Source organism: Chelonoidis abingdonii, chromosome 2 (assembly GCF_003597395.2).
Source record: "Chelonoidis abingdonii isolate Lonesome George chromosome 2, CheloAbing_2.0, whole genome shotgun sequence".
Classification (NCBI taxonomy): Eukaryota; Metazoa; Chordata; order Testudines; family Testudinidae; genus Chelonoidis; species Chelonoidis abingdonii.
Window position 1 is genome coordinate 217473728 of NC_133770.1, and position 23605 is coordinate 217497332.

At 41.1% G+C, this 23605-nt stretch overlaps 1 protein-coding gene across 1 annotated transcript; it reads left to right on the plus strand.

Annotated features, from left to right (window-relative positions):
• Nucleotides 1-1061: 1061 nt before the first annotated feature.
• RIOK3 (RIO kinase 3) lies at nt 1062-20424 on the plus strand. The gene is made up of 13 exons (XM_032795815.2): nt 1062-1350; nt 5651-5769; nt 6596-6741; nt 6880-6987; nt 7597-7706; nt 8273-8416; nt 9471-9598; nt 13264-13452; nt 14020-14179; nt 16402-16482; nt 16575-16664; nt 17090-17197; nt 18989-20424. The coding sequence occupies exons 1-13, from the start codon at nt 1288-1290 to the stop codon at nt 19088-19090; spliced, it is 1548 nt and encodes a 515-aa protein (XP_032651706.1). The 5' UTR covers nt 1062-1287; the 3' UTR covers nt 19091-20424.
• The last annotated feature ends 3181 nt before the right edge of the window (nt 20425-23605 follow it).

The following is a 23605-nucleotide window of genomic DNA, read 5'->3' on the forward strand; positions in this document are numbered from 1 at the left end:
TGCTTATTAGCAAAGCTCTCCTCTTGTGTTTGTGTATCTTTATAACCATATTGTTATGTTTTCCCAAACTACTTTTATCTGTTCATTTCTTTGGATTAGGGTCCCTAATCTGTGATATTTAGTTCAGATAATCAAACTTTTTGATCATTCTCTCATTGTTAGAGTAGTTTTGTGGGTATTGCTAAGCTAATTTGCTGAATAACCTTTCCTAAATTCTATTCATTCCAAATTCTTTCTAATCCTTGCAGTTGTAAAGAAAGCCTAAAAACATGAGCTGAGCGCACCCGAAAGGCTCAGAAACTGGAAGACAAAAAGAACCCAAAAGTATTCTTTTTTAAGAAAAATTTCATGAATTTTTAAGGTGATCTCATCATCTTTGAGGCCTGACTCATTATTTTTGAATTCTGAGAGTTGGCAATGCTGCATTTCAGTCTTCCACTTGCTGATGAGAGTAGATCTTGTACACTTTTTGGCACATAGGGACAAGGCAGGGGATGGAGAGACCTTGTCTCTATGGACAAGAACACATAGCAAGGAAGAGCGTGTCTGAGCAGGTTTAAGGTGCTTGGTTGCCATGAATAATATCTGAGGCACCTTTGACTCTTTTTCAACATGTTGAATAGCTGAGCTAGTGTCTGCTGTAATGCCCATGGGTGTGTAGCTAAGGCATTGTACGTGCCCTTCTCTGAAAAAACAAGGAGTCCAGTGACACCTTAAAGACTAACAGGTCATAAGCTTTCCTGGGTAAAAAACCGACTTCTTCTGTGGGCAGAGTTTCTGTTTTCAAGCTCTGGGAAAACTCTTCAAATTCCCCATTACTCCTTTACTCGCCCTCTACCCGTCCTGCCCTCGCCCTGTACTGAGGGGCTAGTACCACAGCCCCCACAGTTAGATTTCCACGGCAGGCTCTGGGGCATGCGCACCTCGCAGGAAGGGGTCATAGGGCGGAACAGAGCAGCAGGAAGCCGGCCACGGAGAGGTCGATGACATCACCGCCAGTAGGCGTGTCAAAACAACGGAAGTATTTTCCTCGACCAATGGGAAGTCCAAGCTGAAGGTCGGAGGAGAGAGAAGTGGGGCGAAGCCGGAAGTGTTGGTTTCATTGTGTCTCTGACGCTGCTGCTAGTTGCCCGGACTTCAGCCCCTGTTCCCACCGCTGCGCCTCCTTCGCTGCCGCCTTCCCCGCGCGCCGTGTCTGCCTCCCGCCCGCTCCTGCTGCTGCCGCCGCCGCCCTCCCCGCGCACCGTGTCTGTCTCCCGCCCGCCGCCCCGCTCTCTGGATGCGCAGATGGATCCGGTAGGAGTCACTGCCGCCCCCGAGACCGGCCCGAGCCCCGCGTGGCAGAACAAGGTGAGGGGCGGTACCGTGAGGGGCTCCCCCGGGTGGCGACGGTCCTGTTCTGAGTCCCCTTCCCCGCGGGAAGCGCTGCCCCAGGGGTTTCTGCTGCGTGCGAGGGGAGAGTCCGGTTCCGCAGGGACGGAAGGAGCCGCTGATGAGTCATTGTAGGCGGTGGCTCGGCTCCGTTTCTCCCTCCTAGCTAGCGCGGCCGGATTTCACCGACCGCCCCACGGCCAGGGCTGACCCGGGCCCTGCGGGGAAGGACAGTGGGGGGTGGGGGGAGACGGCCTCCCTCATCGCCTCCTTCTAGGGCTCGCGGATGGCAGCAGAGACTGGTCCGGGCCCCAAGCAGTTCCTAGGGCTGGTGTTTCCAGTGTTACTCCCTGAGCTGCGCCAAAGCTGCTTTTCCTCTCTAGGGACGAGTGAGGTTTTAGGCTTATAAACCTTAGGGCCAGACAGGACTATCATGATCATTTAGTTTGACGTCCTGCACATTGCAGGGCACAGAACCTAACCCACTCCTCTAATACACCCAAAACCTCTGGCTGAGTCACTGAAGTCCTCAAATCTTCATTTAAAGACTTTAAGTTATAGAGAATCCACCATATATTCTAGTTCAGACTAGTAAGTGATCTGTGCCCTACTTTAATGAGAGATTAAAAAAAAAACTCTCCAGGGTTTCTGTCAGTCTGACCTGGGGAAAATTCCTTCCTGATCCCAAATATGGTGAGCTGTTAGACCCTGAGGCTACGTCTTCACTACCCGACATATCAGCGGGTAGCAATCAATTGCTTGGGGATTGATATATCGCGTCTCATCTAGACGCGATATATCGATCCTTGAATGTGCTTATATCGATTCCGGAACTCCACCAACCCGAACGGAGTTGCGGAATCGACAGCGGGAGCCACGGACATCGATCCCGTGCCGTGAGGATGGTGAGTAATTCGATCTTAGATACTTCGACTTCAGCTACGTTATTCACATAGCCGAAGTTGCGTATCTAAGATCAGTTTTCCCCCTTAGTGTAGACCAGCCCTGAGTATGTAAGCAAGACCCACTAGACAGATGTGGGAAAGAATTTTCTGTAGTACTTGAAGCCCTCCCTTTCTGTAGCCATTGGAGATATTTGTTGATAGCAGTCATGGGTAGGCCACATAGCATTCCAGGCAGTGTCATCATACTGTCTCTTTAATAAATTTATCAAGTTTAGTCTTGAAACAGGTGAGGGTTTTTTTGCCTCCACTGCTCCCCTTGGATAACTGTTCCAGAACTTCACTCTTCTGATGGTTAGAAATTTTCATCTGACTTCTAGCGTAAACTTATTGATGGCTAGTTCATGTCTATTTGTTCTTATGCCAACATTGGTCCTTTACTTAAATAACTCATCTCCCCCACTTGTGTTTACTCTTCTGATGTATTTACAGAGAGAAATCATATCTCCCCTGAGCTTTTGTTTTGTTAGGCTAAATAAGACAAACTTTTTAAGACTCCTCTCATATGGTAGCTTCTTCATTTCTCTGATCATTTTAGTAGCCCTTCTCGCCACCTGTCCCCTTTTAAATTAATGTTTCTTAAATGTGTGTGACCAAAACTGCACGTAATATTCCAGATGAGGGCTTACCATTGCCTTGTATAATGGTAATAACGCTTCCCTGTTCCCTGGCAGTACCTCATCTGATGCATGTTAGGATTGCACTATCCTTTTTCATTGCCACATCACGTTGATCACATTATACTGTGATTGACCAGTACATCCAAATCTTTCTGCTCCTTTGTTGCTTCCAACTGATACGTCCACAGCTTATGTCAAAAATTCTTGTTGTTAGTCCTTAAGTGCATGACTTCGCATTATTAAATTTCATCTAACTTCCGTTTCTCCAGTTGTCAAGGTCATCCAGATTTCTTGTATGATATTGTTGCCCTAAAAAGTCCCCTTTTTCTCTCCTCGCCCTTAACTAGGAAGGAAACACCACAACAAAGTTAAACAATAGGCTGTTGCTAGGGCTTGCCTTCAATCTATGCTGGGAGGAGCAGGGAGGTTGCATTTGTGAGTTTGTATCTGGGAAGCTCAGATCTGGACTACCGAGAACAAAGACCATCAAGACAGGTAGTGGAAGACACCATGGTCCTGAGGAAAGGTCTGAGAACCAGGAGCTTCTGTGTCCTAACTGTTGCAAGGCCTTGGGCAAGTCATTTTTCACTTTTCTTCTCACATCTAATGCACTAGGGTTCAAACTGGATTCATGTTTGCATGGTGCTTTGAATGTGGTACGTGCCATGTAAGTATTAAGCATGACCACATCTACCTATGGATCCATTTGGTACTTGAGTTAAAATTTGGCATGCCAATGGTAGAGTCCAATTTAGGTGAACATATGCTGTACCTCTCCATTACTGTGTATCTGCTCTGATGGAATTATTAAACTGTTCCCTCATAGAAGTGATGAAATTTAGCCTTGGGGTCTACTCTCAGGTGCCAGGAGAGAACTAGAACTTGTCTCAAACCTTCTGGCGTAGCCTAAAGTGGGACATCTAACTGCTACAGACATGTAGAAATCAATTTTTTTCTGTGGCTTGAAACCTTTTCCAGAATGTAATTTGGGTACAATGTGTCCTAACCAGTCTTGACCTATTGTATTAAACTCTGAAAGATGGTGATCTACTCTGGCCTTTACTAACTTTGTCCTCACTGTAATGACATGCTTGTAGATTAAAAAAGACTTAAGTATTTCTGCAGAAGGACATGTCAAGGCATATTAAGCTCTAACTCAGCAGACTATGTGCATGGCAATGAGAAATGCACATAGATGAAATAAACATCTTTTAACATTTTCAGTGCTCAAATACTTTACTGTAAATTGCCTTAAGAAATTAAGAGTATACTCAAATCTTTTCAGCAAAAAAAGGGCTCAGAGTTGGTTTCCAATACTGATGAACAGACCTTTGTCTGTTCCTCTGCAGCCTGAAATCAATTTCAGTTCACTGCTGACGCATTCGTGTTCAGCCTACTGCTTGCTGGCTAAAGTTCCTGTTGGAACCCTGACAGGTGGGTCAGTGCACTTAGACCTCGATTCTGGGCAAAACTCTATCTCCATTTAAGTCAGTGACAAAACTCAGATTGGATCCAGAATTTAGACCTATGAAATCTTTTTTGGTTACATCTCAGAGATGTCTCCTTTAGTTTTGAAGGAATGTGTTGTATCTGTTACTGAAACAAACAAGTCTGCTCTCTAGTTTTCATTTTGTTTCAGTCTAAAAAAATATGTTGCTGAGAAATGTATAAACACATTCTACTGGATTTAAAAAAAATAGATATTAACTTCAGTGTGTTTTTCCTTAGAATAAGTTACTTTTTAAGATGAATTTTGCTTTTAGTGCTTGGCACAATGTGGACCTGACTTGATCAAGATCTGTAGGTGCTGTGCTATGGCAATACTATCTCTAATAAAACCTCTAGAGTGAGTTGGTGGCCAGTTTAAAATCTGTTCTCAGTGTTGGCGATATAGATGAAATACAGTTGTTGAAAATAACAGGTTTCTTTACTGGGACACACTATCTTGGATGTAAAAGTGCCTGAAATGGCATCCACACGGGAAGACTTCAGTTGGACTACATTCAGGTGCAAAGTTTATTTTGCATGGCTGTATTCACAGGATTTGATGCTTGAAGTCTATGAAGTGTTTAAACTTGTGAGCTAATTTCTCCCTTCTTAGAAGTAGCCCAGCCCAGTGGACTTCATTACCAATCAATGTGTAACTTTTAATTGTTACTGTTTCACTATAATCTTTCAAACTGTTTTAACTTGGAGACTTGGCTGAACCAATGCTTTTTGCACATTTATAACTCAATATTCAGAGATATTTAACTTTTGTCATTCAAATGTTTGAACAGATAATTTTTCCAAATTGGGGGTGGGGGGGAAGAATCCTAAGCTGAGAGAAAATATGGTAAACTTCAGCCCCAAAGTGTTGTTCACATAACTTTCTCAAAAGGGAGGTTTTACAGAAATTCCCAGTTCTGATTGTCTGCTATTACCAGGTGGCTCTTACAACATACTGTGTTGTGAATATATTCTCTAACAATCCAAATCCTCTGAAGAATTGGCACTGCCCTCTTCCCTATTTACCTTATGGTGGTCACTTAAAGGAGTACTGCTGTACTTTAGTCTAACAGTATTGAGAGTCTGTGAAAGAAAGAGAAATCAAGACTACATCAGTTTGCGCTGAACCTATTGGTAGTTTAACTGTACTAACAAAGAAAGTAGCCTGTATATCTAGTTGCCGTATTTCAACAGAATGTTTCTTTGCAGTGTCCATGGGGAACCCCTAAACATGCAGCAATATCATGCTCTCTTGCTGATGTGATGAGTGAACAGTTGGCAAAAGAGCTGCAACTAGAAGAAGAAGTTGCTTTTCCTGAGGTGGTTACGTAAGTTAATCACCTTTGAACTTAAATGTTGGCTTAGTAAACTTGATGAATGCCGAGTCATCATAGGTCTTCCTACATGGTATCTTAAGTAAAGGTGTGTAGTTACCATACCACAGTAAATATTTTCCTCTCTCTCACCCTTTTCTTGGTCGATTTATGGTAGCTCCTCTAGAAATTTGTTAAAAACACCTATTCCAGTGGTTCTCCAGTATCTGAATCATGTGGCTCTCTTCATGAGATCCACTCATAATCTTGTTCTCTCCCAGTTCATACTACTTTCGTGGAGAGGGCTTTTTAGACCAGTAGCTCTCAACCAGAGGTACGCAGAGATCTTCCAGGGTGTATCAGCTCATATAGATATTTGCCTAGTTTTGCAAAAAGCCGTAGCAAAGTTAGTACAAACTAAAATTTCATGTAGACAAAATGAGAGAATAATCTTTCAGTAATAGTGTGCTGTGGTGCTTTTGTATTTTTATGTCTGATTTTGTAAGCAAGCACTTCTAAGTGAGGTGAGACTTGGGTTATGTAAGACAAATCAGACTCTTAAAAGGGATGCATTATCCCCCATTATTTTTAGTAAAAGTCAGACAGGTCATGGGCTTAGGTCGTGGGCAAGAAACAAAAATTCACGTATCTGACTTTTCCTTAAAATAAGCATGACAAAATCTTAACCTTAACCATAGTTAATTATTGAGAAGTTTTGCATTTAAATGCAGTTTCTCCAAGATTCTGTATTCAGTCTGGAATAAGTTAAGGGGATACAAGACTGTGTGTTTACTATGTTAACAGAACTTTTATTCCCTTTTTTTTTTTTTTTTGTGCTTAGTGTTGCCAAAGGGCCATTTATTACAGGAGAAAACACTGACACTTCCAGTGACCTAATGCTAGCCCAGATGCTGCAAATGGAGTTTGACAGGGAGTATGATGCACAGCTTAGACGTGAAGAGAAAAAGTTCAATGGCGATAGCAAAGGTACTACCATCAGACATAACAGTCTTGTTAGACAAACAAGTACATTTATTTTATGACACCTGTTTGAATTGACTGAGCTGTGAGGTAGTGGTGAATGCATGTTAATTACAAACTTTCTAATTTGTTTTGTTTCCCAAGTCTCCATATCCTTTGAAAATTACCGAAAGGTGCATCCCTATGAGGATAGTGACAGCTCAGAAGATGAGGTTGACTGGCAGGATACCCGTCATGATCCCTATAGAGCAGGTATTGACTGAATTTACTGTGTGTACAAAATGTACTATATAGGCCAAGATTCTCAAAAGTGAGAGCCTGAAATTAGAAATGAGACATTGGGTACTTGGCGCAGCTGAAAATCATGCTGTTTGGTTGTTTTTTTATTTGTTTGTTCTTTATTATTTAATTTAGGAGCTTAACTTTAGGCTCCTATTTTTAATATTTTGGTCTCTGATTACATGTGCCCTTTGTAAAGTTCTTATTTATTAAAAATTAGGTTGCCGGTGGGTGTGGTATCAAGGCAGTACATTGTAATGAAGACTTCAATGCCCAATATGCAGCATAGAACACATTGATTAGTCTTAATAGCTGGGTATTTGAGGTTACCTGTTTGGAGGACCTATGTGTCTGTCATCTATTCCTTCCTAGAGTATGTGCCAGACTGTAACATAGGATGTATTATTTTAGAAGTCCACGAAGTGTGCAGAATGCTTCACAGAAGGGACTCTTGTTTGCTTTTTACATTTTTAATTAATTTAATTGATTTGCCTATTGTAGGCATCATGGAATAGTTACAAATATATTACACCTATATTTGTGTATACATAAACTTTGACTTGTACTATTCACTATCGATAGATAAACCCACCACTACTCCAAAAAAGGGCTTTATAGGAAAAGGAAAAGAAATTACCACCAAACATGATGAGGTTGTATGTGGAAGAAAGAATACTGCTCGAATGGAAAATGTAAGGTCCATCTTGTGTGTGCAAGCATAATATGTGTAAATGCCTTAAATCAATCAATATTTGGAGGATTTTAGAGAAATGTATGTTTGTACGCTGCAGAATGTTATTCTAACTATCCTTTAAATGAAGACTGTGAAACATTTGGATTAATTTTTTGATAGAGGTAAGTATTGGTGGAAAACTGAACTTTTTTTTATTTCTGAACAGCAATAAATATTTGCATATTAACATAGCTGTATCAGAAAATATTAGAAAGAAGGAAATGCATGCCAGTTCTATCTTTATAGGATAAATGATGGGTAATCTACTTACAGAGTGAGTGAGAGCAATTGCTTAGCTCTTGATTTAAAATTATATTGGCACATTTTGTTAGCACTCTGTAAAACTTGCTTGGTGGAATGCTGTCACAGAAGCATTAACTGAAGCAGCCACTCTTCCAGTTCTGAAGCGGAGCATAGTAAAAGATAGTTCTTGAATATTGGACTCAAAATCTTGTTCATTTGCTGTATCTTTTTGTCTGTCTCTAATAGTAGTATTATTTGTTAAATACTTTGTCTGTTTTGTAGTTTGGACCTGATTTTCAGGTTGGAGATGGAATTGGAATGGATTTAAAACTATCCAATCAAGTATTTAATGCCTTAAAGCAACATGCATACTCTGAGGAACGTCGAAGTGCCAGGCTCCATGAGAAGAAGGAGCATTCTACCGCTGTATGTCTTGGTGCTAAGCCATTTTAAATCCCAAACCTTCCACGCCAACTTGCATATCATTTTGATACATTTTAGAAAGAGTAATCCATTTTGACTAAACCAAATGAGCAATGTTTGACATGGGGATTACTGAATAAGGTTGTATTGTATTAACTCCTATAGTAGGAAACTCTTTGTCTTCATCTAAGCCATGTGTATTGTGCTCAGATACTATGGTCACAGCTGACATATAAATGCATGCAATATTTTGATAGGCTTCCCAAAATAAGAGTAATCAAGTTATTACCAATTTGCTTGGGCTTTCTGTATCTTTAATACCTTGGAGCTGATCATCTGCTTCACAACTAATTCTGGAATTTCCTTTAGAACTTAGTTATAGAAATCCTGAGAAAAGAAGGGATTAATCCTAGATACCTGGAGTATACTACTTTAAATTATCTTCATAACTAGAGCTTCAAGAAGATACGTTGCTGTTTGAGCTCCCTCAGCTTTTCATCTAGAAAACCAATTGGTATTCCTGATTGGTTGAAACAGTTGATTTTTTGGGGGGGGATAGGGGGGAATTCTAGTGCGGTGGTCTTGATTTTTGCCACTGAGTTACGGGAATTTAGAGAGAGGTTAAAAGAACTGTCCATCTCAGTGTTGTCAGTCAGTAAAATGGGTATAATATCTAAACACCTCTGAGGTATTCAGGCTTCATGTTTGTAAAGCTCTTTGAGACTCAAAGATGGAAATGTGCAATATGAAATGCTCTTCTCAGTGCATAACAGCAAAGATGTGGTCCTTGTCCCAAGGAGCTTACAATCTATAAAAAAAAAAAAACAGCGTTAAGTAAAATAAGTCTTGGGATAAAAGAGGTGTTCTGCTAAAGTGTAGAAACAAGAACATCCTACTTAAGCTTTTTCTCCTAGATTTTTCATGAGAACACATTTTGCCTGTTGATTCAAATCAGATGGAAAGGGTATTATCCTCTAAATAATCAGAACCACCACTTGGTTTAAATGAATTTAGATAAATCATTCGCATGTTTACTTTTTCTCCCTTTCTCCTGTAGGAGAAAGCAGTGGATCCTAAAACACGTTTACTTTTGTACAAGATGGTCAATGCTGGGATACTGGAGACCATTACTGGCTGCATTAGCACAGGAAAAGAATCTGTTGTTTTTCATGCTTATGGAGGAAAGTAAGTGTGTGATTGTCATGCTTTGGGGTGCAATCCAGACCAGAAAGGCGTTGTCACTACTTGCTCTGCAACCCTAGGGTGCTTTATAGTGCTTTGCTGCTGTAGCTTCCAGCCTGGGAGCTGTCTCAGCAAGCATACAAGCATGCAGGTCACACCCTGGGTGTGTGTCGGTGCGCTAGACAGCCCTGGTTCAGCATCCTCTCTGCAGTCCCACTCTGGCTTTCACCAGCCTTGGTTACAACCAGCAAGGTGACCCCAACACACTCCCAGTACTGAATTTTCCCAAAATTATGTGTACTGCAATGCCTAGCCCTCTCCTGGCAAGTTGAGAGATAAGGTTCATTTGTTCCCTTAAAGCAGTGGTTCTCAAACTTTTGTATTGGTGATCCCTTTCATAAAGTAAGCCTCTGAGTGTGACCCCCTCTTACCAATTAAAAACACCTTTTAACTATATTTAACAGTATTGTAAATGCTGGAGGCAAAGCGGGGTTTGGGGTGGATGCTGACAGCTCACAATCCCGATGTAATAACCTTGAGTCATGACCCCTAGTTTGAGAACACCTCCTTTAAAGAGACAAAAGCACTTTGCAGCTTATTAGCTGGGATGAGTACACCCTTCCCTCAAGCACGGCCCTGAGTTGGTTTATAGTAAAAATAAAACAAATTTATTAACAATAGGACATAGGCTGGCTGACTGCCACGTAAAAGAAATAAAAAAAGAAGTAGTTATAAGCAAATGAAAGTGGGTAAAAATGCATCTACAAGTCTAAAATTTAATTTAACAAGGTGTACAGGCTTTGTTCAAGATAGTGTCTGTCACCAGTCTTCCTTCTTCCCAGCCCTGGCTGACTTTCCCTCAGTCAGCACCTCCCACAGAAGTACAAGACGCTGGTTAAGCAGGTCTGTCTCTCCTATATATTCAGTTTTTTCAGAGACTTCAATCCCTGCCCCTCCACCCCCACCTTGGTTGAAGGACCCATCTTTCTCAGCTTCCAACAGCTGTATTTCCTTGTCTGTCTAGTGATGGATGTGAAAGATGGCTTCTGTCTTTGCTTATATTTCTCAAAGTTCAATGGCCTTGTTTCAAGCAGCAGAGTGACTTCATGCTGTTCTTCCCTTCCCATCACCCTGCTGATTTCTATGTAAATACATCTTCCATTGTATTTAGTCACACCTCGCTTAATTTCATTCATTTGAGTCAGGTAGATAGCTGCCTTCCCTCCTGTCTGTAAAACCTGTTTCTCCCTTTTGTTTGGACAAAGACTGTAAAGCATGATATCAATGTGTCCGTATACAGTGTTAATACATAGAGCCCTCTTTCCTAGACAGGGCATCTGCCCCCATATTTTCTTTCCCTTTTTATATAGAAGAAACCTGTTTTTGTCACTCTTGTCTGTTTACAGTCTTCAGGATATTTCAGAGAATATCCATAATTTCACCTACAAAGTTGTTACATACATTTCACAGCAACATTAATGACCATTGTGGTGGAAGATTTCAAACGATATTATCACATCACCTTTTAAGTAAATATCATGACAGCAGTATGTGAGGTGTAGTGAATGTCAGGTGTGACGAGTTGCTGACACAGAGTGGTGATCAGTTATTAACACTGACCTTAATGGTGAGATGATATAAAAATGGGAAGAAGCAGCAAAACACTTTAGCGGTCTGGGTTTTTGTATTCTGAGATTTTTGTGTATTTACAATATCGTTGTCCCTGTTGAAGTAAAGGGTGTAAATAGCAGTTTAAAAAGTTAACCAGTTAAATGATGATCAGTTAACCGAGGTAGCTCTCAGGGGCCTCGCTGGGGTTAACGGTTAAGGCTGGTTAACCGGTAAGCCTAATGCTTACCAGTTACTGGTTTCACCTTTTACATCCCTAGTTGAAGTTTATATATAAAATGATTAATTGTAAAAAACCAAAAAGTACATTTAAAAAAAAAAAATCCCTGCTATTTTTCTTCTCCAAAAATAGCCTAGAAAATTAACATAAAACTTTAAGTATAAACCTTCATAGGCTTGTACATGTGTCCTTGTTTTGGGCCCACCTTCAGTGTTAGGCCTCATGCCCTTACTTGTCTTTTTCTTTCTTGCCATTATCCCAGTCAGGCTGGGATCTGGGTGCAGTACTTGGTCTGTGTCAACCACTTATTTAACCCAGCAGATCCAGCTAGACATCTGCATTTCTTCCCTTTGGGAGCAAGTGGAAGAGTGACCAAACAGTCATCTTAAAACAATTGTTTTTATTTAGCGAGAGAAAGAAAGTGTTAAAGGATTTTAAAACTGACATCAACAGTTAGGTCTCTTACATAAAGTGCTACAATTCCTGATGGTGATATAGGCAGTCATAGGGCTGGTCTACACTACGTGGTAAAATCGATTTTTAGATACGCAATTTCAGCTACGTGAATAACGTAGCTGAAGTCGAATATCTAAAATCGATTTACTCACCCATCCTCACCGCGCGGGATCGATGTCCGCGGCTCGCCATGTCGATTCCGGAACTCCGTTGGGGTTGGTGGAGTTCTGGAATCGATATAAGCGCGCTCAGGGATCGATATATCCCGTCTAGATTAGACGCGATATATCGATCCCCGAGCAATCGAATTTAAGGCGCCGATACGGTGCGTAGTCTAGACGTGGCCATAGGTTCTTACAGGTGCCTGAACTGACCTTTAACCCTGCCAGAGTTCTTTGTTCTCCTGCATCTGGGGTTTGGCCTTTCCTTGTCAAACCAGTTTCATAGGCTGATTGGAGACAGAACCAGGAAAGCTAATCATTCTGGCATTGTCCCTTAACTCTTAAATGTTTGCTGATAAGTAGATATCTTGAGCCATCCTTCTCCTTCCTCCCTGTGTTCCAGAATAAACCAATACATTTATATAAGAAATATATTCATATAGTAAACATCATCCCAATAACCAGGCATATAGTATTCATAAATTATTATAGATAGCTCCATAATTGTCATAAAATGTTATGTAAAAGTGGAGTTAAAATGTTAACCTGGGTTTCAACTCTATCCACTGTACAGACAAACATCAACAGAGAGAAGAAAGTAGACTGTAAAAAAGGGGCTATTGGGTGATTGGACATACAGTGATTTCCATATTTCACCTTTTACAGATGTTGCATTTAACCAAGTAATATTTGAACTGTATCAGTTCCATTTCATTCTAGAAATGTATAATAAGCCTACTTGATAAACTTTTGGTCTTCATAATTGAAGTCCTTCACACGATATTAATACTGGAATTGGTTTAAGAACCAGGTTTAGCCAGGGAGCTCTGCAGTCTTTTCATGGTCTTAACTTCAACTTTATATTCAGTGTTTTGTTTCTGCATGATCTTAAAACTCCTTTTTTAGAAACAAACAAGGCCGGCTTCAGGATTTTTGCTGCCCCGAGCAGCAAAAAGAAAAGCAGAGGGAGGAGTCGTGATCTGCAGGAGCTCTACCACCGCTTCAGTCTTCAGCGGCAATTCGGTGGCTGGTCCTTCACTCCGAGAGGGAGTGAGGGACCTGCCACCAAAGAGGCGAACGTGCTGCCCCTCACCTTTGGCCACCCCAAGCAGCTACTGAAAACAAACTCGATTGTGCTAGAGACCTAGATATAGATTAAACATTTTAATTTTTGTTTTATGTTGTTTTTTTTCAATCATAAGAACGGATGAGGATGATAAAGCTGTACCTCCAGAATGTGCCTTAAAGGTATTTAAAACTACCCTTAATGAATTCAAGAACCGTGACAAATATATTAAGGATGACTACAGGTTTAAAGATCGCTTCAGTAAACTGAATCCACGGAAGGTTATCCGTATGTGGGCAGAGAAAGAAATGCACAATCTAACAAGGTACAAAAACAGTATAATTGGTATTAGTGTCTGGCTTTTCCCCCCCTATTTTTCAAGGAAGCTTTGCTAGATCGCTGTAAAGTCCTACTTTGATGTGGGGGCCTTAATGCATATGTTTACTCCAACTCTCACATCTTATTACATATAATTTTAATTCATACAGTTGAAATACTACAAATGTTCAGTCCTTCCTTATTCCCTATATGCTTTCAAGCTCAGGATTGTATAACTGAGCACATTTATTTTGTATATTGGGAAATCTTTCAAGTAAAAAAGTGTCCGTTGGTCATTTTTAAATTGTTGCCAGACCTGTATTGTAATCAAGTCTTTGAAGCCACTAGCGTTTACCTCTGAAAATTACAATCTAAAATGAAAATAAAAGGTTTGTAGCCTTCAAGGCATAATGTTTTTGGAATCCACTGTATGGCTTCCATTGCTTTTATGTATATTCTGTGTGAATTACTACATTAATCCAGAATAAGCTTGAAAAAATGTTTTAGCACCAGAGAAGAACTAGCATGAATTTTTGACTTACTCTTGCAATAATATCTATCTTCTGATCTACAGAATGCAGAAAGCAGGAATCCCTTGTCCACAAGTGGTTATGCTTAAGAAACACATCCTGGTCATGTCTTTCATTGGCCAGGATCAAGTTCCAGCTCCTAAACTGAAGGAAGTAAAACTCAGTAGTGAAGACATGAAGAAGGCCTACTATCAAATTCTTCATGTAAGATGATGCTGATGTCTTTACCCAACATTCTAGTAACAATTCCTTAGAGAGTAGTATAGATGACAATTGTACCTATGTACGTATTCTTTACAATATATAAAACCTCTGGACCTCCATATCAGCAATGTTTTGCAATAGGTGTGTTTTGGGGCATATGAATAAATGAGGATAAACCAGAAATGATGTATGAGAGAGGTAAAATAAGACTTGGAATTAACTTGGATAGAAAACAAACTTAATGCTGAGTGGTGGCAAACTGGCGCTTGGTAGAAAACCACTGTTCCAGGTCAAAGGTCCCAGGTTTTGGAAGAATTACTCCTAGGAGAATTCCGCGCCATTGTGTGTACGCAGAATTCATTTCCCCTGCAGATTCTTTGTTTCCCTGCAAAAAAAATGACTTTTTGATGGGAAAGCAAAGGGAAGCCATGAGAGCGGTCATGTGCCCCTCCCTAGCAGTGTAAGCATGTCATTTCACGTGCCTGGAGCAACTGGTGGAGAGGTAATCACCACAGGGGAGGGAGGCAAGGGACATTCTGGCTGGTGGCTCCTACCCTGTGCTGGGCTCAGATGCTACTCCTGATTAGGCTGGGAGCAGGAGACGGTGGGACTTGTTCTTCCCCTGCAAGGAGCCAGTGCTGGGTCAGACCCGTCCCCAGAAACCCCTCCTGGATACACGAAGCTTTCCCCCCTCCCTGCCCTGCTCCTGCCATCATCGCTTTTCAGTGCGGGGGAGGGGATCATTACGGGGAACTGTTTTCCCTCCTGCAATCTGCCCATCCCCTGTGCATTTGGCACTCCCACTCTGCTGAGCCTCACCCCCTTCATCCAGACCCTCCCCTCTGCACACAGACAATCCTGCCGAGCCCCAACCACCTTCACCTGGACCTCCTGTTCAGAGTCCCATTGCCCCTGCACTCAGAACCCTCCAGCAAGCTCCTGTGCATCCAGATTGTATCACATAGGGCCCTCTCACCCACAACTGGATCCCCCACACACACTAAGCCCCTCCACACTTGGATCTTGCCAGGTTGAGCCTGCCTGCCTATCCACACCATGCTGGAGCTTCCACATTTATTTATTGACAAATACAATTTGACAAATTTTAAAATGTTGTGTGCAGAATTTTTAATTTTTTGGTGCAGAATTTGCTTAGCAGTAAAGAATATTAGTGATCTAGTGAGTGTCTCTGTTGAATTGGTCTGGTCCTATATGAATATTTGTATTATCATTTTTAATCTCTCTAATGTACCTTTGCTAAGTAATGTTTAAGTAGCTCCATTAACCAAACTGTCTTGTTGATTTGTTTGGAGGGTGTGAGGGAAGTGTGAGGGTAACTAAGGTGGGATTAAAGTTGTTCTGGTTTTAAAAAAAAACAAACAAAACAATGGAGGACTTTACTCTAAAGCCCTTTAACTGTCTCAGCCAGTCTGATATATACCTGTCAGTGTGAGTGCTAGAGATTAAAATTATAGCCCTTGACCTGCAGTTGTAAATACTTAATTGCTTATTCCCCACTTCAGCTGGATCAAATATTTTATCAGCTGTGTTTACGTACACTCAAATCACTCTTATGCAGTTAAACCCTGAAACTTGTGGAGCTACACATGTCGTTTAAACTGAATTTAGTTGGTGTTGGGCAGTGTTCAATACATAAAGGAAGATGAGGTCCTTGCTCAAAGGAACTCAGTTGACATTCTGCAGATATAATGCAGATGCATAAACCCAGAATGAACAATGTAAGATTGAATCTAGAGGTGTCTTTCTCCTACTTGTGTTGAAGTATTTGGACTTTCACTGTTGAAGTTCAACTTTAATTCATTTTGTGTAATTTCTAATGTCATGACTCTGGGTGAAAAGTCATCAGTGAGTGCTTATCTGTTCGATAGAGTGTGAGGTAAAAGAGTTGTCTAAACATGCCTATCTGTCTACTGTAGTTGGACTGGTTGACAGAGTTCAGATAAGTTCACAATTCTTAATGTTTTTCTTTAGCATAACTGTTTTTCCTTGAAATTCTGAACATGTAATTTCTGTTTAACAGGAATAAAAGATGTGTAGTCACAATTCGTCACATTAGCCAACTGCATGTAAATTTGAAATGTGACTACTAGTTGGATGGAAAAAATGCTTTTCTTTACCCTGGATGTACAAACAGTGCTGACTAATTACCACTCAAACAAATATTCTTTGCTTAATTGAGCATTTTTTCTTCCCTCTCGCAGATGATGCAACAGTTATATAAAGAGTGCTCACTTGTTCATGCAGACCTGAGTGAGTACAACATGCTATGGCATGAGGGAAAGGTGAGCATATTCTTAAAGTAGAAAAAAGGTGTGTTTAATGTTGAGTGTCTATATGGACTATGTGAACCAGTACCTTTCTCTGTTTACTTTAGGTCTGGTTAATTGATGTAAGTCAATCTGTGGAGCCAACCCATCCTCATGGACTTGAGTTTTTGTTCAGAGACTGCAGGAATGTTTCACAGGTAGGGGTTCTGCAGTTAGTGACCTCTGCTTGCTTTTTTTTTTTTTTCCTGTAGTTTAAACTTTGATGTAAAAGGCTTTTTCTGGGGACAGGGAACAGACTTTGATTTTATCAACTTCATATATTTAAAATTTAGTTTTGGAAATGATCACTTGTAAACGTTGAGTGATGTGTTTAGATACAGGAAGACCGTATTGGAGTGAGATTCAGCATTAGAGAGGAATAAAATGGTACTTCTAGAATTGAAACCTGCTCTTGGATCATGTTGCTTGGTTGTCTTGGGGGGTGGGGAAGGCGGAGGGGAGTCAAATTTAAGTGTTACTTCCATATCTGATTAGTAATTGTAGTTTGTGAAATGTACTGCATGTACTACTTTATAAACTCTGATTACAAAGACGCTGTAATACATTCTTTCATTTTTAACAGTTCTTCCTGAAGGGAGGTGTAGCAGAAGCACTTAATGAACGGGAGCTCTTCAATGCTGTCTCAAGTTTAAATATTGCAGCTGACAATGAAGCTGATTTCCTAGCTGAGGTAAGATTCTCTCTGTGGGTGATATCTAATACTAGTAAATTAAGGTCAGCTAGCTAGCGGCCAGCCACAATCCTATTTCCTCAACATTCTTAGTTATATAACTAATCCTGTTAGGATAGCTGATGAAACTATAGTAAACATAAATCTCCAGCTTTTTAAATTCTGATTTTTCTGGGTTGAAATAGCAATAGCAGAAGCTGATACAGACAAATTACACCAGTTATCTTAATTAAAACCTCAGTTATATGTAAGTCACAATGTTTCTTAAACCACTGAATGAGTGTGTTTTTTAATAAAAATACTAGTGGGGTCATGCAAGGACAAAGAAGCTGTTCAAAAAAATGATATAACTTTTATTGCTTATTTTCAATCATTTTAAATGCAAAAGATTAGAACCTAAAAATAAAGCTTATGTGCTACAATCCTCAAAAAATTTAGGATCCTAAAATTAGACTTCTAAAGCCACATTTTACTTCCTGATTTTATTTATTTAATTTTAGCTGTAACTCATTTCTTTTAAATGTGTCCTGATGTCATATCAATTACATTCTAAAAAAATCAGATGATGTGGGAGATGTTTTAAGCAGGAAATGTCTTAAGCAGGGAGAGGGGATGTGTAGATAAATGTTTAATGTCTTCAAGCATTCTTGAGTTACTAGGTAAAAGGGCACTTAGTAGTAGTAAAGCATTGGAGAGTTGTCCTGATAGGCCCTAGCAGTGCAGACCCATGCTGGTCCCAGCCATAAAACTATGTATTTCTGTATTAATGTAAAAACATGTAGGGGGTGAGAAATTTAGTTCTGATCAGCTCCTGACTGGGTGTGCTACCAGTGTGCTCAGCCAAAGGAGGAGAGACATAAGACACAATGTAACATTCTAGGGAACTGCTACCAGTGTTTCAGTTTTTCTCCACTCTCAAATGCTGGTAAGTGTCCATGCTTCATTGAGGTGTAAGATGGTTTTGGCGTTCTCCTACAAAATCCTTTGAATATTTTGTTTTATGATTTGCCATAATAGGGAAAGGTGCATTAATGTGTGAATGTTGTTACACAATATGATCTTTCAAAGACTAATTGGATAGCCCCTCTGTAAGCCTCAAACCATAACTTCCAAGCTGTTAGTGGGGCTTCACACTGGTGTCCCTATCTCCCTATTTACATTCCTTCTTTTCTCTTAATTTCTTTGTCTTCTCTTCTGTGAGTATTGGAAAAAGTAGTACCCCACACTAGTTCTTTACAGGCTGCAGACCAAAACAGAATAGGAGTGTGCTATTTTAATCATGTAAAGCACTTGAGTGTGACTTTATTTACTGCTCTGCTAGTACCATTGACATTGGGTGGGCTGGGCTGGGCTGTCCCATCATCATGAGGCTACTCTGGAACTTCCACCACTACTCTTCAGGGAGGGTTGAGATACAGCAGTGGTGTTTTAGGCTTGAGAAAATTAACACTTAAGTGCTTTTGGGGGAATTCTGGACACAGTCTAGACTCCGGGGGACACTCCCCCTCAAAAAACCCTGTCCCTGAACCTGAAAGCATTGTATATACTTCTGTTCCATTAATTTGCTCAAGGTAGATGCTTCTTAAAATCTCCTAAACTTTGCGTATCACACCCTTGATTAAAGCAGTTGTGGCTGAACCATTGCGAGAGTTAGATATTCAGGAAATGGATCATAATGTGTGAACTAGTTTACTCCCGTGAACTAGTTGTTTTAACACAGTATTTTGAAGCACTTGCTTACAGGCCTAGTTTTTATAAAAACTTCAGAGTGGATTTATTTCTGTCTTACAGATTGAAGCTTTGGAAAAAACAAATGAAGATCACGTGCAAAAACATGGAAAGAAGTCACCATTTTCAAGCGATGGATATCCACCAATAATATACAATGAATAGCACTGAATGCATAACTGCTTTAAAAGAAACAAGTTTGCTGCTTCTAACCATGTTAGTACAGTGGTAAATGTCACCTTCCAAAGATGAGGGAATCTGTGGTTGACTTGGAATACCAAAAAGGAAAAAACAATGGGTGTACCCTGGTGCTTGTGTTTTTTATATTGGCCTGCAAGGCAGGCTCTTAGGATTTTAGAATGGCACTGTGAGAATAGAATGTCACCACATCTAATGTTCTGATGATTTAACCAACCGTTCAGTTACATTAGATTATTGTAGCTGAGTTAATCATATTTTGCATGATTTAGAGCTTAAATGTCTTCAATTTTTTTTAAATGGACAATTCCAGATTAGTAGTGGCTACAGTATAAATGGTACAGAAGAGCAGTAGTCCCTATCATCCTATCTGGTTCAAGATTCTACATCTGTTTATACACAATATAGGTGTAGCCCATTTTTCCACATTTAAAAAAAAAAAAAAAAAAAAATTAAATTATTACGGACAGCCGTCACAAAAATCTGATTTCTTAATATAACCATCTTTCATGTGCTTTAAAATAATTTTTTTTCCCCTTCACGTAAATGGAATATGGCTTAACATGCCTGTCTAAATATAATTGCATGCAACATGGTGGGGAGCAAGCCTGAACTGTCCAGGGGGCTGAGTTGGCAACATGTCAGGGTCTCCTGCTGGCAGCACTCCATTTACATAAAATGGAGCAGATCGCTGTCATCTTTATCTTTACTATAGTAATCCTTCAGAGTACAGCTTGAATCAAAATGGATCCTCTTCATTCAGCCTATATTGAAACTCTGGGTTGTACTTTGGACACTTCTGATTCAACTAAAGTCAAATTAGAAATCTTAACAGAACCAAAGCTGATTATCACAATTGTTTTATTACACAATGGAACTGAGGCAAGAAATAAAGTTGAACATGTTTTGAGGTTTTTCTCCTACTGAAGTAGAAATTAGAACTTAGAAAGCGCTTATGCGTCTTTCATTGACATTTTGACTAAAAAGTATTTAATCTTTGTTTCTTTTATATATAAAATATATAGCATTTTAACCTGTCTACACCTCACTAAAATTAGTCTGTCAAAAGATTTATTTCTGTGAAACAGTGCATTTAGAAGATGAGCTGATTGAATGGGATGGTATGAATTAGAAAATCCTGAAGATGAAATCATTTTCTGTATATTTCTTTTATTGCCCTTTGTAATGGTACTTGTTACCAGGCAAGATATATTGTTGCTGTGTGTGACATTCTCACAGTGTGCTGTGAAAGTGCTCTTCCTGTTGCAAAATGAATGGTGAAGTAAAAACTTGAGCTCTTGTGGCTGTATTCTTGTGTAGTATGTTGTTGAGACACTGTAGTGACTTGAGTTAGTCCTAAAAGCCTTGTCAGCAACAGATTACTTGGAGCTAGTGTTCCAGATGGGACTAAACTGTGTCAGCATCATTACACAAAACATCATGACCGGGTGGCTAATACATCAACCACCAAGAAGCCTTGAGTAATCTCACCTCTTAAACTTGGATTTTTCCAGCAGTTTAGTGACTATTGCCAGCTGCCTCTTCTTTCAGAAGAACCAGAGCATTGATTACTCCTGGGGCAATTCTGCACCAAAAAATTAATTCTGCACACTATTTCAAATTCTCCATATTTTATCAAAATACCACAATATAATCACACCAATTTCAATTATTTTGGTAATTATATTTCAAAATAGCTGTCAGCAACTATGTCTACAATGATGCAGACACCAAAAAAGTTTCAGGAAATGTCTTTTGACAAATAGATTCCTTACTAAGCATATTAATACAGAACTTTGAGTAATTCATTTAAACTACAGTACAGAAAAAACAGTTACTCACCTCATAACTGTTCTTTGAGATGTGGTGTTCATGTCCATTCCAATCAAGTGTGTGTGCGCGCATGTGCATGGTAGCCAGAAGATTTTCCCGTTGCAGCATCTGTCAGATTGGTGTGGGTGCCCCGAGGAGTCACACCTTTATGACACTCAATATAGAGCCCTGCCGACCCGGCACCCCCTCAGTTCCTTCTTGCCAGCTATTCCGACAGGGGGGTAGGAGGGTGGGTATTGGAATGGACATGAACAACACATCTTGAAGAACAGTTACGAGAAGGTGAGTAACCATTTTTCTCCTTTGAGTGCTTGTTCATGGCCATTCCAGTCAGGTGACTCACAAGCTCAAGTTCAGGAGATGAGGTCTGAATCATTCATTGATTGGAGCACTGTTTCTCCAAAGGCCACATTGTCTCTGGCCTGCTGGGTGATTGCATAGTGAGTGGTGAAAGAGTGAATGGAAGACCATGTCCCTGCACTGCAGATTTCCTGGGTGGGAACCTGTGCCAGGAACGCTACTGAAGAGGCCTGAACCCTGGTGGAGTGCACAGTGATCAAAGGGGCAGGCAACCCTGGCAGGTTGCAGCATTCATGAACGCATGACGTAATCCACAACTAAATCTGTTGAGAAGAGACAGGACGACCTTTCATTCTGTCTGCCATTGCCACAAATAACTGCACCGAGTTTCGGAAAAGTTTTGTTCTCTGATGTAAAAGGCTAGCGCTCTATGGACATCCAATGAGTGAAGTCTTTGTCCCTGCTACTTGAGTGCAGTTTAGGATAGAATACCGAGAGGAAGATGTCTTGGTTGATGTGAAACTGGGAGACAACCTTTGGGAGGAAAGCCAGGTGAGGTCTGAGCCGGACCTTGTCCTTACGGAACACAGTGTAAGGGGGCTCTGAAGTCAGGGCCTTGAGCTCAGATACCCTCCTGGCTGAGGTTAACACTATCTTGTATAAGAGATGGAGCAGGGAGCATGTTGCTAAAGGTTCAAAGGGAAGTCACATGAGTCTTGAAAGGATCAGATTGAGGTCCCAAGCTAGGACAGGCTGCTGGACCTGCAGGCATAGTCTGTCAAGTCCTCAAAGGAAACAGTTGGCAAAGACCGAGCGGCCTTCCGGACCTGGATGAAAGGCAGAGATGGTGGCCAAATGAACCCTTACTGACGACATGGACAGCCTCTGCTTCTTGAGATCAAGGAGATAATCCTAATATAAGTGGCACAGAGTCGAGCGTCGGGGATGGATAATGCTGCACCGACCAGATTGAAAATCTATTCCACTTAGCAAGGTTGGTAGCCCTGGTGGAGTGCTTTCTAATGCCCAGGAGGACTTGCCTAACCAAGTCTGAGCAGGAGAGCTCCATTGGGTTCAGCCATGAAGTTTCCATGCCATGAAGTGCAGCGCCTCTAGGTTTGGATGTTGGAGACGGCCGTGAGCCTGAGTTAGTAAGTCCAGGAAGAGCAGCAAGGTGACTGTAGCTTTCACGGACAGTTGCAAGAGTGATGTGTATCAGTGCTGGTAGAGCCAGGCTGGAGCTATCAGAATCACCAAAGCTGCTTCCCTCCATATCTTGAGGAGCACCTTGTGAAGGAGAGGAAAGGGCAGGAATGCATATAGGAGATAATCTCCCCTTGGGAGGAAGAACATGTCCACGACAGAGCTCGAGCTGTGATTCAGAAAGGAGCAAAACTGCTGACGCTTCCTGTTGTGTCGTGTGGCGAACAGATCTATCCGGGAAAAACCCACTAATAGAAGATTGAGTTCACGATGTCCAGGTGAAGGGACCACTTATGGCCATGGAACAACCTGCTGAGATAGTCCACCAACTCATTCTGTACTTCAGAGAGGTACGATGTTTGCAGGTGTATCAAGTGTTCTACACAGAAGTCCCACAGCATGAGGGCTTTCTGGCACAGGTGAGAGGAGCGTGCACCCCCGTTTGTTGATATAAAACATCACTGTGGTGGTGTCTGTCATGACTGATACCCATCTCCCTGCTAGGTGTGCTCGGAAAGTCTGGCATGCCAGTTGTACTGCTTTCAGCTCTCTGATATTGATGTGGAGAGTGAGATCTGCCTGAGACTGGAACCTTCTGTTCTGAGGTCTCCCAAATGTGCCCCCCCCCCCCCAGCCCAAGTCTGACGCATCCGTCACTAGCAAGAGGGATGGCTGAGGGCTGGTGAAAGGTACCCCTGCACATACTACCTGCAGGTCGAGTCATCACAGGAGGGAGTCAAGTACCAGGTGAGGCAGGGGAACAATCCTGTCTAAACTGTCTCGGGCTGCCTTATACACTGGTGCCAGCCATGACTGAAGAGATCGAAGTCTGAATCTGACATGCTGTACTACACAGGTTCAAGCTGCCATGTGTCCTAGAAGTTTCAGGCAGTTCTGTGCTGTATGGGGGAGAGGGGAACTGTCTGAGGCCTGGTCTACACTACGCGTTTAAATCGATTTAAACAGCGTTAAATCAATTTAATGCTGTACCCGTTCACACTACAACGCTCTTTATATCAATATAAAGAGCACTTTATATCGATTTCTGTACTCCTCCCAGACGAGAGGAGTAGCGCTAAAATCGATATAAACATATCGGATTAGGGTTAGTGTGGACGGAAATCGACGTTATTGGCCTGCGGGCGG